This window comes from Bos taurus, chromosome 3 (assembly GCF_002263795.3).
Source record: "Bos taurus isolate L1 Dominette 01449 registration number 42190680 breed Hereford chromosome 3, ARS-UCD2.0, whole genome shotgun sequence".
Taxonomy (NCBI): Eukaryota; Metazoa; Chordata; class Mammalia; order Artiodactyla; family Bovidae; genus Bos; species Bos taurus.
In genome coordinates this window covers 103,566,161-103,579,394 of record NC_037330.1, presented here as the reverse complement: position 1 = coordinate 103,579,394, position 13,234 = coordinate 103,566,161, and the positions used below count along the sequence as shown (strand labels likewise).

The following is a 13,234-nucleotide window of genomic DNA, read 5'->3' as shown; positions in this document are numbered from 1 at the left end:
CTTGGTGGTGGTGGCTTAGTCGCTAAGTCAGGTCCAACTTTTGTGACCCCATGGACTATAGCCCATCAGCCCTCTGTCCATGGAATTTTTTCCAGGAAAGAATACTGGAGTGGGTTGCCATTCCCTTCTCCAGGGGATCTTCCCGGCCCAGGAATCAAACCCCGGACTCCTGCATCGCAGGCAGATTCTTTACTGACTGAGGTATGATAAAATCTCTTAGAAGCATGTTAATCAGTAGATGTACCACAGAGGTACAAACCTAGAGCTCTTGACTTTATTTATTTTAGGGCCTGTGAACCAGAGCCCCAAGCTACAAATCCTGGACTCACTTTCTAAGCACAAAATCTCCAGAAAATAATGCCACTTGCGGGGGCGGGGGGGGGGGGGTGCTTCATTCCTTCAGCCTTCTCTTATTCAGTGAGCCAGTTGAGAGCTCTGACTGTGTGACCACCCAAACCAGGTTTCCACAAATATTTTATCCTATTATTACAGCAGGTGTCCTGATTCCAAAAAATACAGTATTTCCGATGGACAGGGTGTCAGTAGCCAGTCCCACTCAATTTCCTTTCTAATCCAGTTATAACTGCAGAGGTTATTATTTGTCGGGTGGGTGCTTCTACTCTCAATCCTTACCATGCTGCTGCTGCTGCTAAGTCACTTCAGTCATGTCCGACTCTGTGCAACCCCATAGACGGCAGCCCAGCAGGCTGCCCTGTCCCTGGGATTCTCCGGGCAAGAACACTGGAGTGGGTTGCCATTTCCTTCTCCAATGCATGAAAGTGAAAAGTGAAAGTGAAGTCACTCAGTCGTGTCCGACCCTTAGCAACCCCATGGACTGCAGCCCACCAGGCTCCTCCGTCCATGGGATTTTCCAGGCAAGAGTACTGGAGTGGAGTACCATTGCCTTCTCCGAATCCTTACCATAAATGTATTTAAATAGTGACAGGTGAGACTGTTGTTAGACACGGAAGGGTCCTGGATGAAGGACTTTAAAATATGGAAGAGCTTCAGAACATTCTGTAATCTCCTTCCTTACAATTCCTTAATAATAGACTAACAGATGGACAGCCTTCCTTCTTCCCTCCCTCCTTTCTTTCCTCTCTCTTCCTTCCCTTCTATTCTGAATTATAATTGACATAATATTATATTATGTTTACAGCATTATTACATTATTTAGTTATACAATACAATGATTCAATATTTGTATATATGCCCATCAAAATAAGTCTAATTAACAGCCATCACCACCCATAGTTACAAATGTTTTTTCTTGTGATGAGAACTTTTAAGATCTCCTGTCTTAGCAACTTTGTCATATGCAATACAGTATTACTAGCTATAGTCACACGCTGTACATTACATCCTTATAACTTATTAGTAACTGGAAGTTTATACCTTTGACTACCTTCACGCATTTTGCCCACCCCTCTCCGCCTCTTGTTGTTCAGTTGCTCACTCATGTCAGACCTTTGCCACCCCATGGACTTCACTTCTGGCAGCCAACAATCCAATCTGTTCTCTGTATCTATGAGTCTGGTTTTTTGCTGTTGTTTGAGTTTTTTTAGATACCACATATGTGGACAGTCTTTTCTGAATGATCTATATTATTAATAGTACCTTATTAAAAGAAAGAAATTTTCCCCTCCTAACAATGTGCTTCATCTGCCAGAGGTCCTTACTCTCCTCCCACTCCCATTCATGCTCATCCCACGAAGGAAGGTGGGAACAAACACAAATAGGAGAAGGAACTCACCTATTACCACTAACAGGTCCTTGGTGAAGGGAGAAAAGCAGTTCTACACTTGTGAGCTTCTGAACTCCTCACCAACTGTGATATTTACTAATAACTGCTGACTCAATGTAAGGATGTTAGTGTTTTTTCACAAAATGTAATCCTGTACTGTTTTAGCTATAACTTCACTGGCTATTGCTTTCAGGGAAGATGCTGGTAAAAAACGAAACATGTCAAGCTAGAAATCATTTCAACATCATCACTGCAAGAGTACTTGCAATACCTGGCTGACATGCCAAGCAACTGAAACCCTGACGCTGGTTTTCAAGTGAGGTGGCTAGATTCCCATCTTCCTTCACCTTAAAAAGACTGTAACTACAAAGCAGATGGAAATGTGTTATATGGAAATCTTTCTCAATAGGAGCTTCAGAGAATTTTGTTGTATTTGTTAGTGACTTGATACCTATAGAATTAGAATACAGATGAGAGCATTGGGACCTTAATGGAAGTTGAGTGTTCAGACATTAAAAAATATTAACCCAAAAGAATGAATAAATGTCAAAACAAATATGTAGCATAAAATAACCAAGATAAATAGGAGAATGATCTAACTGACAATGTCAGCAAACAGGTAAAGACAGACTAAGAAGACAGGAGAAAAAGATGTTTGCAAGATAATTTGCTGTTGAGTTTAGACACAGGCTGATGCTCTTAAATGTGTAATTCTTTCTCCTGCTGGGGTAATTATGAGGACTTATTATCCCTAGGAGAAGGCATTCCAGGACCAGATCACCACCCAAAATGATATCCTGCTCCTAGAAAAAAGGAAACTTCTGGAGAAGGTCACAGAACAAGACTTATTGATTGACAGCAACAAATGGAGACTATTTTCTGTCCAAAACAGGTAGGTCCCTGCCCCAGTGGCCTGTGAGCTCCATAAAGAGGATATTTCTCCTTCACAAAGGAGGTGAAGTGGTGGTCCTTTGAGTTTGCAGACTTGTCCCATAACTGTTTCTCTGCCATTCGGCTATTTTTAGCAGTTCATACAAGTGGCAGAAGTTTTGAAATTAAAGAGAAAAGTATCATGGAGAAGGTGAGCTGGGCATTCAGATAGGCTCTTTCATGGCAGGATTGCCTCCCAAGGACCCAGCTGTGTTCATGCTGGTCCATCCCGGTGTATGTGTGCTGACACTCATGTTTATGTTTTGGCATCTATGGGATCAAGGTAGACTGAGAGAGAATAAGGCTGGCATCTCAGCTCTATGACTTTCTGGTTTTATCTTTTTACATAAGTTACTTTCCCCATTCTGAGCCTCAGTTTCCTTACTTGCAAAATAGGCTTCATAACAGGATCTGTTTCATGGTCATGGGCTCATTGTGAGGATTAAAGGAACTAATACATGAAAAGTTTTAAGTGTTTACTGTGTAGATGGGCTTCCCAGTTGGCACTAGTGGTAAAGAACTTACCTGCCAATGCAGGAGATATAAGAGATGCTGGTTCGATCCCTGGGTTGGGAAGATCCCCTGGAGCAGGGCATAACAACCCACTCCAGTATTCTTGTCTGGAGAGTCCCATGGACAGAGAAGCCTGGAGGGCTATGGTCCATAGGATTGCAAAGAGTTGCACATGACTGAAGCGCCTTAGCATGCAGGTGCTGTATAGATGGTTTGCAGTGCCTACGTCCATGGTAAGCACTTGGTAAAATGGCTGCTGCTGCTACTAATACTGCTGCTACTATTGTTTTTACTTCTACTACTACTACTGAAACAAAAACGTGGGGTGACTGAGATCAGAACCAGATGCAGGCCGTGTGGCTACAACGTTAGGAGGCATGCAGAGTCCCACCCCTAAATGGGATCACATCATTTCTTAGGTTTCTCAAGGGCTGGAACTGTGCCTTTCATATTCTTGCATAGAGTGTGTCTCTATTCTCTATTTAATGACTGTGTATAAGCCAGAAGCTTACTCATTTTCACTTGGTTTTGGAATATGGTGGGAATTATTCTGGCAAAGTTGGTTATAAAATCTGGCAGTGGTCGAAGACCCAGAGCTAGTGGGAAGTGGAAGAGAGTTTTTAGGGTGATCCAGAAATGTTAAGTTACACTTCTGATCTGTGCCATTCTTAGAGTACTTTTCCTGGATGAAGAAAATAAGCAGCTACAGAAAAACAGTCTCCGGCTCACACAGGAGGTTTATTTCCTAGAGCATATCATAAAGAGCATCCAGATGCACAGACGGGAGGTAAGGCTGCTGTCTTCTCTCTTCCCTTCACCTTCTGCATGAAGCTGCAGTCTGAAATTGGCCTTGGTGTGGACTATGGCAGAGGTTCACTGGCTGCACCGGGGAGCAGACCCTGAGACAGCTTTTGGCCAACTTGCTCTTCGTTGGGTCAGGTTTTGTTCAACAGGCTCCTCCGATGTGATCCCCAAACACTTTGTGTGTGCCTCCCAGCTTCTTCCTTAACACACTGCACTGTCATCGCCTTTTCACTTCTGTCATCATCTCAGCAGTGACATCCTGGAGGACAAGGGTTACATCTCACATGCCATTGTGCTCCATAGATATTTGAGAATGAAAGTATGTTAAATGTCCTCACACAGATGCCTCCTTCTCAGCTACCCTGTTTGCCTTGTATTATTCTATCCCATTTTGAGAGATGAACCCATCTGAGGCTCAGAAAGGTAAAGTGAACCTAGTCTGGTCTGGCAAGGAGTCAAGTCTAAGGAGAACATCTTAGTCAGAGAAATGCAATTATGTTACAACAGTCCTGGCAGGCAAGTAGCCAAGTCCAGAGAGATGCAGCAAATGGTCTACATTCAGATGAGATCCAGGGTCTGGCTGCTGAGTGAGTCAGCCAGAGGGACTTCAGTAAGCAGAGCTGTATTCTGAATCCAGGATGGAGCCTGCTTGCTTTCTTCCCTGGCTTATATCATCTGCTAGGCCTTTCTTCCCTTATGATTATACAGTGGAAGTGAGAAATAGATTTAAGGGCCTAGATCTGATAGAGTGCCTGATGAACTATGGAATGAGGTTCATGACATTGTACAGGAGACAGGAATCAAGACCATCCCCATGGAAAAGAAATGCAAAAAAGCAAAATGGCTGTCTGGGGAGGCCTTACAAATAGCTGTGAAAAGAAGAGAAGCGAAAAGCAAAGGAGAAAAGGAAAGATATAAGCATCTGAATGCAGAGTTCCAAAGAATAGCAAGGAGACATAAGAAAGCTTTCCTCAGCAATCAATGCAAAGAAATAGAGGAAAACAACAGAATGGGAAAGACTAGAGATCTCTTCAAGAAAATTAGAGATTCCAAGGGGACATTTCATGCAAAGATGGTCTCGATAAAGGACAGAAATGGTATGGACCTAACAGAAGCAGAAGATATTAAGAAGAGGTAGCAAGAATACACAGAAGAACTGTACAAAAAAGATCTTCATGACCCAGATAATCAACGGTGTGATCACTGACCTAGAGCCAGACATCCTGGAATGTGAAGTCAAGTGGGCCTTAGAAAGCATCACTACAAACAAAGCTAGTGGAAGTGATGGAATTCCAGTTGAGCTATTTCAAATCCTGAAAGATGATGCTGTGAAAGTGCTGCACTCAATATGCCAACAAATTTGGAAAACACAGCAGTGGCCACAGAACTGGAAAAGGTCAATTTTCATTCCAATCCCAAAGAAAGGCAATGCCAAAGAATGCTCAAACTACCGCACAATTGCACTCATCTCACATACTAGTAAAGTAATGCTCAAAATTCTCCAAGCCAGGCTTCAGCAATCCGTGAACCGTGAACTTCCTGATGTTCAAGCTGGTTTTAGAAAAGGCAGAGGAACCAGAGATCAAATTGCCAACATCCGCTGGATCATGGAAAAAGCAAGAGAGTTCCAGAAAAACATCTATTTCTGCTTTATTGACTACTCCAAAGCCTTTGACTGTGTGGATCACAAGAAACTGTGGAAAATTCTGAAAGAGATGGGAATCCCAGACCACCTGACCTGCCTCTTGAGAAACCTGTATGCAGGTCAGGAAGCAACAGTTAGAACTGGACATGGAACAACAGACTGGTTCCAAATAGGAAAAGGAGTATGTCAAGGCTGTATATTGTCACCCTGCTTATTTAACTTATATGCAGAGTACATCATGAGAAACGCTGGACTGGAAGAAGCACAAGCTGGAATCAAGATTGCCGGGAGAAATATCAATAACCTCAGATATGCAGATGACACCACCCTTATGGCAGAAAGTGAAGAGGAACTAAAAAGCCTCTTGATGAAGGTCAAAGTGGAGAGTGAAAAGTTGGCTTAAAGCTCAACATTCAGAAAACAAAGATCATGGCATCTGGTCCCATCACTTCATGGGAAATAGATGGGGAAACAGTGGAAACAGTGTCAGACTTTATTTTTGTGGGCTCCAAAATCACTGCAGATGGTGACTGCAGCCATGAAATTAAAAGACGCTTACTCCTTGGAAGGAAAGTTATGACCAACCTAGATAGCATATTCAAAAGCAGAGACATTACTTTGCCCACAAAGGTCTGTCTAGTCAAGGCTTTGGTTTTTCCAGTGGTCATGTATGGATGTGAGAGTTGGACTGTGAAGAAGGCTGAGCGCAGAAGAATTGATGCTTTTGAGCTGTGGTGTTGGAGAAGGCTCTTGAGAGTCCCTTGGACTGCAAGGAGATCCAACCAGTCCATTGTGAAGGAGATCAGCCCTGGGATTTCTTTGGAGGGAATGATGCTGAAGCTGAAACTCTAGTACTTTGGCCACCTTGTGTGAAGAGTTGACTCATTGGTAAAGACTCTGATGCTGGGAGGGATTGAGGGCAGGAGGAGAAGGGGACGACAGAGGATGAGATGGCTGGAGGGCATCACTGACTCAATGGACGTGAGTCTGAGTGAACTCCGGGAGTTGGTGATGGACAGGGAGGCCTGGCGTGCTGCGATTCATGGGGTCACGAAGAGTTGGACATGACTGAGCGACTGAACTGAACTGACCTGAACTGAACTGAGGCCTTTCTTCCCAGGATACTTCACAGTAGACCCTGCTTATTGGATTAGGGCCCATGGACAGACATGTCTCATCTCCCCTCTCCCATCTTCCCAGCCTTTGTCTTGTAAGTCCTGTAGTTCTTAGTCTGTAGCCAAAGAGGTCTCTAGAAAATACACGTAGTCTGAGCAGATGACTCAACACTGTGCAAGAACTTCCTGCAGTCTTCAGGGTAAAACTCCCAGTTTCTGACATGGTCTTTTATACTCTGTGACCACGTCTCTGGTCTGTTTTGGTCTATATTTTTCTAAGAAAGAATATTCAGTTCTTCAAGTCATGGCAGACTTCCCTGGTGGCACAGTGGATAAAACCTGCCTGCCAGTGCAGGGGACCCAGGTTCGATCCCTGGTCCAGGAAGATTCCATATGCCTTGGAGCAGCTTAAGCCCATGCGCCACAACTAAGCCTCTGCTCTAGAGGCCAAAAGCTGCAACTACTGAAGCCTAGGGGCTGTTCTCCGCAACAAGAGAAGCCACTGCAGTGAGAAGCCCATTCACTACAACGAAAAGAAGCCCTCGATTGCCACCACTAGAGAGAGCCCGCACAAAAACCAATGAAGACCCAGTGCAGCCAAAAGTAAACAAACAAATAAATAAAAATTTTAAAGGTCATGGAGCTCAAAACAGGTAACCTTTTTTATGTTATAAAGGGATAGAAAATGTTTACCAGAGTATTAAGTAAAAGCTAACATAGGTAAATATAATGGAATGATTACATCAGCTAATATGAGGTTATCCATGTAGAAAAGTAGATATAAAAAGCAGGCTAGCAGTTATATGTAATTTTTTTCTGTATTTTCCAAGTCTCCTATTAATGTGTTTTCATAATTTAAAAAAAGAAAATAAAAGCAGGCTAGCAGTGAAAAGCACTAATATAGAAAGTCTGGCATTTATTATTTTAAAAATCATTTTATTTATTGAGGTAACATTGGTTTCTTCCTTCATATCTCAGTTGGTGATGAATCTGTCTGCAATGCAGGATATCTAGGTTCAATTCCTCAGTCAGGAAGATCTGGAGAAGGAAATGGCAACCCACTACAGTATTCTTGCCTGGAGATCCCATGCACAGAAGAGCCTGGTAGACTACAGTCCATGGGGTCGCAAGAGTTGGACATGACTTAGCAACTAAAGTTACCTGCCCTAACATTGTTTTCTAACATTATATAGGTTTTATGTATATAACAATTATACCTTGACTTCTGTATACACTACAGCATGCTCACCACCACAAATTTATAGTTTCTATTCATCACCATACAGTAGAAGACTTCTGCCCATTTCACTCTCACCCACTTTCCCCTCTGGTGACCACTGCTCTGTTCTCTGTATCTATCTGTGTATTTTTGTTTGCTTACTATTCCACATATGAGTTAAATGAATTAAGGTAGGTTTAGTCACCAAGTCATGTTGTACTCTTGAGACCCCATGGACTGTAGCCTGCCAGGCTTCTCTGTCCATGGGATTCTCCAGGCAAGAATACTGAAGTGGGTGGCCATTTCCTTCTCTAGGGGATTTTCCTGACCCAGGAGTTGAACCCAGGTCTCCTGCATTGCAGGCAGATTCTTTAACAACTGAGCTGCGAGCGAAGAAACCAAATGAGTTAAATCATATGGTATTTGTCTTTCTCCCTTATTTCACTTAGCATAATACCTTGTTGTCCACCCACATTGTTACAAATGGCAAGATTTCATCTTTATATATTTATAGTCTTTATCCACCATTCATGCATTGAAGGGCACTTAGGGTGTTTCCATATCTTGACTGTTGTAAATAATGCCATAGCTTTTCTTTCTTAAAAAAAACACCTTTATTAATATGTACATAGGCTGCCCTGGGTCTTCAGTACTGTGCAAGGGCTTTCTCTAGTTGCAGTGAGCAGGGGCTACTCTGTAGTTGTGATGCACAGACTTCTTATTGCAGTGGCTTCTCTTGTGGAAGAGCAGGGGCTCTGGAGTGTGGGCTTCAGTAGTTGGCACATAAGCTCAGTAGCTGTGGTGCACAGGCTTAGTTGCCCCACAGCATATAGAGTCTTCCCTGATCAGGGACTGACTCTGTGTCCTCTGCATTAGCAGCAGATTCTTAACCACTGGACCACCAGGGAAGTCCACATATACTTTTCAAATTACTGTTGTCATATTCTTCAGAGAAATACCCAGAAGTGGGACTGGAACATGTGGTAGCTCTTAATTTTTTCAGGACTCTCCATACTGTTTTTCACAGTGGCTGTACCAATTTACAATCCCACCAACAGTGTATGAGGGTTTGCTTTTCTCCACATCCTTGCCAGCACTTGTTATTTCTTGCCTTTTTGATAACATCCATTTTAACAGGCATGAGGTAGTATCTCATTGTGGGTTTGATTTGCATTTCCCTAGTAATTAAGTGTTGTTCAACATCTTTTCATGTGCCTGTTGGCTATCTGTATGTCTTCCTGGACAAAAATGTTTATTTAGCTTTTCTGCCCATTTTTAAAATCCAGTTGTTTGGTTTTTTGTTGTTAAAAATATGAGATGTATAACTGTCAAATATTCCATAAATATTAGGGATTTTATCCCCCCAATTTTGATGATATAAATGACATAAAACATTTAAGTTTAAAGTATACAATATAATGATTTATTATATGTATTTATTACAAAATGATCACCACTGTAAGATTAGTTAACATCCATCACCTCATATAGGTACAATTTTTTTTCCCTCACGACGAGAACTTTTGCGTTCTACTCTCTTAGCAACTTTCAATATATACAATGCAGTACTGTAGGCATCATGTCTTACATTACATCCCAAGAACTTATTTCTCTTACAAGAGGAAGTTCATACCACCGATCACATTCACCTAATTCCCCCATCCCTGACAACCACAAATCTGGTCTCTTATTTTAAGACGGTTGTTTTTTTTTTTAAACTCCAAGCATATGTAAGATCATACAGTATTTGTCTTTCTGACTTATTTTACTCAGCATGATGACCTCAAGGTCTATTCATGTTGTCACAAATGGCAGGATTTCCTTATTAAAAAATTTTCATTTTGCTGAATAGTATTATATTGTACACATATTCTTTATCCATGCATCCATCATGGACACCTAAGTTGTCCATATTTGGGCTGTTGTAACTAAAGCTCCTCTAAACATGGAATATAGGTATCTCTTTGGGACAGTGATTTCACTTGTGCCAGGTACATACCCAGAAGTGAGACAGCTGGTTCGTATGGTAGTTCTCTTTTTAATTTTTTTAGGAACCTCCATACTGTCTTCCACAGTGGCTGTACCAATTTACATTCCCACCAACAGTCCAGAAGCGTTCCCTTTTTCCCATATTTTCTCCAGCATTTGTTATCTCTTGTCTTTTTGGTGATAGCTAGTCTAATGGGTAGGAGGGGATTACACTTTTAACCAGAAATATGTATAAAAAATACATATCACCAAAGGTCTATGATTATAATTTAATACTCATCCTTTCTTTTAAGGAAACAACAATTTGTGACATCCCTGAATCTGAAGTATTGAATAAAATCATGTGTTTACCAGACTCCAGGTTAGTAAAATCAAGACCATCATTTGCATGCCTGAGTGTCACGACTGCCCAGCTAGTTCTAGTTGCTGGCCTGAGAAAGCATAGTATTTAGAGGTAATTTTCTCTATATTTAGTATCTAAATCTTCTTGTAACTCCTCCCCTTGCTACCTCTTCACCTTCACACTTGACAGAATCCTGACTTAATCCAGACTTAAGGCCCCTTTTTAGATTTTCAGGAACAGGTTTGGTAGAGTCAGCTGGAAGTCTTCAAGCGACTGAACAGAGGTTAGAAGAAACTGGCAAACCCCCAAGTCCCTCGAGTCCCTTTCGTGTTCACAGAATTCTAAAGCTGGATACATAAACGTGGCTTCCCCAAAAGAAACACATCTCATTCAAGAATAAGACGAAGTCAGATCTAGAAAATCATTGGTGTCTAAAATAGACTGATCGAAGCTGCTAACCTGAAGCCTGGGCATGAAGGCGCAACATGACGTGAAGAGTTCGGGCAGATCCTCACTGGACGTCAACCAGGAATCTTCAAAACTGTTGACAAATTCATTAAACCTGTTCTAAAATGGATTTTCTCACGTTTTTTTGGTATCCTCAAATGCCTTGTATTGATCAATGTCATGACATAAATTCACTGGTTTAATAAGGCTGTTGTTCAGCAGAGCACATACACGGCTAATTCAGCATTCTATCTATTTTTATTATCTTGGGTATTATTTTTTAATTTAAAAGAAAATGTAATCACCTTAAAGCAAATATTTGAGAAAAAAAAAAAACCTATAAGGCCCACATTTTTAACACAACTACTTTCATTTATCCTTTTCTGGTTCTTATTCAAATGTATATATTTTAAATGATTATACTGTATATTCATTTTCATAGTATGATTTTAAATTTAATACATCATAAAACATTTCCCCATATTTCAGCAGTCTTCATAATTATTCTTTTAGTAACCATATGATATCCTATCATGTCCTACAAACTCTCCTGTTGTTTGACATTTGTTTCTACTTTTTTACTATTTAAGATTATTGCTGTGATGAAAGTCTTTGTAAATGTGGCTCTTGAGTTATCCAGAAAACACATTTACAAGATGGGCATGATTGGGTTAAAGGATATAAATGATATATAGTTTTGATACATCACTTGTTAAACTGTTTTAAAAAAGACTGCGTCAACATATTCTTTCTCTTAGTTTAACTCTTCAAGCCTCAATTTCTTGATCCATAAAATGGGAGCAATAGTGGTTCCTATCCTATAGAGTTGTGAGGACCAAATAAAATGAACCATGTATGTAGCACTTAGTCACAGCTTAATAAATACTTAGACATCATTATTTATTTTCAATAGCAGTTTCGGTGTACTAGTTTTTCTGTAACCTCATTAACATAGGATATTATCAATATAAAAAATTATTCTAAATAGTTGGTATAAAACTATACTAAAAAATGATTTCTGCTGCTCCTTCTCCTCCTCCCCTTTTCCCTCCATTTTCTCCTCCTCTTTCTTCTATACCTTCATGAGGGAGACCATATCCAGAGGGAAAGTAAACAAAAGTTATTTTAAAAGATCTGTTAAGTTGAGACACACTGAATTTTTAATATGTAACCCTTGCTTCCTCAGACCAAAAGGGGGGTCACAGGATACAGGAAATAATAGCTGTGATATTAAATCCAAGCTTTACCCAATTCATTCAATTCATTGAATCTATTTATTGAATCCCTACTATGTGCTATTCAATAGTGGGCACACCTGTGAAGACAGATGAGGAAAGTGTCACTTTTTGTTGGCAAACCCAAGTCCCTGTGCCTGCAGAACAGTGAGAACAAACAAATAGAAAAATTAGAATTTGGAGGAGAGAAAGTTTTATTGCATGGGCCATGCAAGAACAGGTGGTTCCTGCTGGAAAGACCCAAACTTTCCATTAGTTTTCAGAGAATAGTTTTTAAAGGCATCATTTGGGGGTGAGGACTGTAGGGCATATGACTTTCTTCTGATTGGCTGGTGGTAAGGTAACAGGGTGACGTTCCAGGAATCTCAATCATCAACCTTCTAGTTCCCACCAGTCTGGCTTCTCAGAAGGTAGTTACCATCCTCCACCTGGGTGAGGGCTTTAGTTCCTGCAGCACTCAAAGATCTGTATCAGATCATTACATATATCCCATGAGGAGGGACTAAGGCTCTGTTTTATCACTGAAATACAATTTTTTTTTTACATTTAATTGCAGTTGATTAACAATGTTGTTAGTTTCAGATGTACAAAAAAGTGAACTAAATTTTATTTATTTATCACTGTGCAGCAGACAGGATCTTAATTCCCTGACCAGAGAGCAAACCCATGTGTGTGCTGGAAGCATAGTCTTAACCACTGGCCCACCAGGGAAGTCCCTGAACTACAATTCTGTGACTGCTTTTCCTTTGTTTTTGCATTCGCTCATGTCCCTTGTTAGGAACTGTCTGGATCTGCTCTTTGCAACAAGATCCAGGAGGCTCAAGTCTTTCTACAAACAAGGAATCAGATACATAAGAAAGGGTTTTATCCACAGTCGTGTCCATCAAGGGCCTGCTGTCTCAATCCCTTTTTCTTTGGTACTCAACAACCTTGAGGGAAACAGGTGGACAAGAAAGGGAACGTTTTAGATAGGTTATTCATAAGCTTTGCAAAGGAACCCGGTTTTTAGGAAGGACCCAGCTTCACTTTCATGGAGTTAAACAAGTGGGAAGCAGCTGGTGAGTCGGGGAAACCATGTAATTTTGGATGGTGAATGGCATGAAGAAAATCAGTTATCTATCCAAAAGAGTGGCAGAGGGCTACTTTAGATTGGATGCAATGTTCCTGACTGATGACCTGAGCTGAGACTTGACCTAAAAGACCACTCCCACCCTCATGAAGATTTAGGAGAATATTAAAGTCAGTTAACA

General features: G+C 41.0%; 1 protein-coding gene across 2 annotated transcripts in view; it reads left to right on the top strand.

The window, feature by feature from the left end:
* Positions 1-10,879, top strand: part of CCDC30 (coiled-coil domain containing 30) — a 135,585-nt gene extending 124,706 nt beyond the window's left edge. The window contains exons 19-22 of one of the 2 annotated variants that reach the window (XM_059885175.1): positions 2,500-2,636; positions 3,860-3,974; positions 10,253-10,320; positions 10,640-10,879. In XM_059885175.1, coding sequence (XP_059741158.1) covers positions 2,500-2,636; positions 3,860-3,974; positions 10,253-10,320; positions 10,640-10,661 — 342 coding nt within the window. In that variant the 3' untranslated portion in view covers positions 10,662-10,879. Of the gene's footprint in view, positions 1-2,499; positions 2,637-3,859; positions 3,975-10,252; positions 10,321-10,528 lie in introns of both variants that reach the window. The other variant, XM_059885174.1, reaches the window with a different exon arrangement.
* The last annotated feature ends 2,355 nt before the right edge of the window (positions 10,880-13,234 follow it).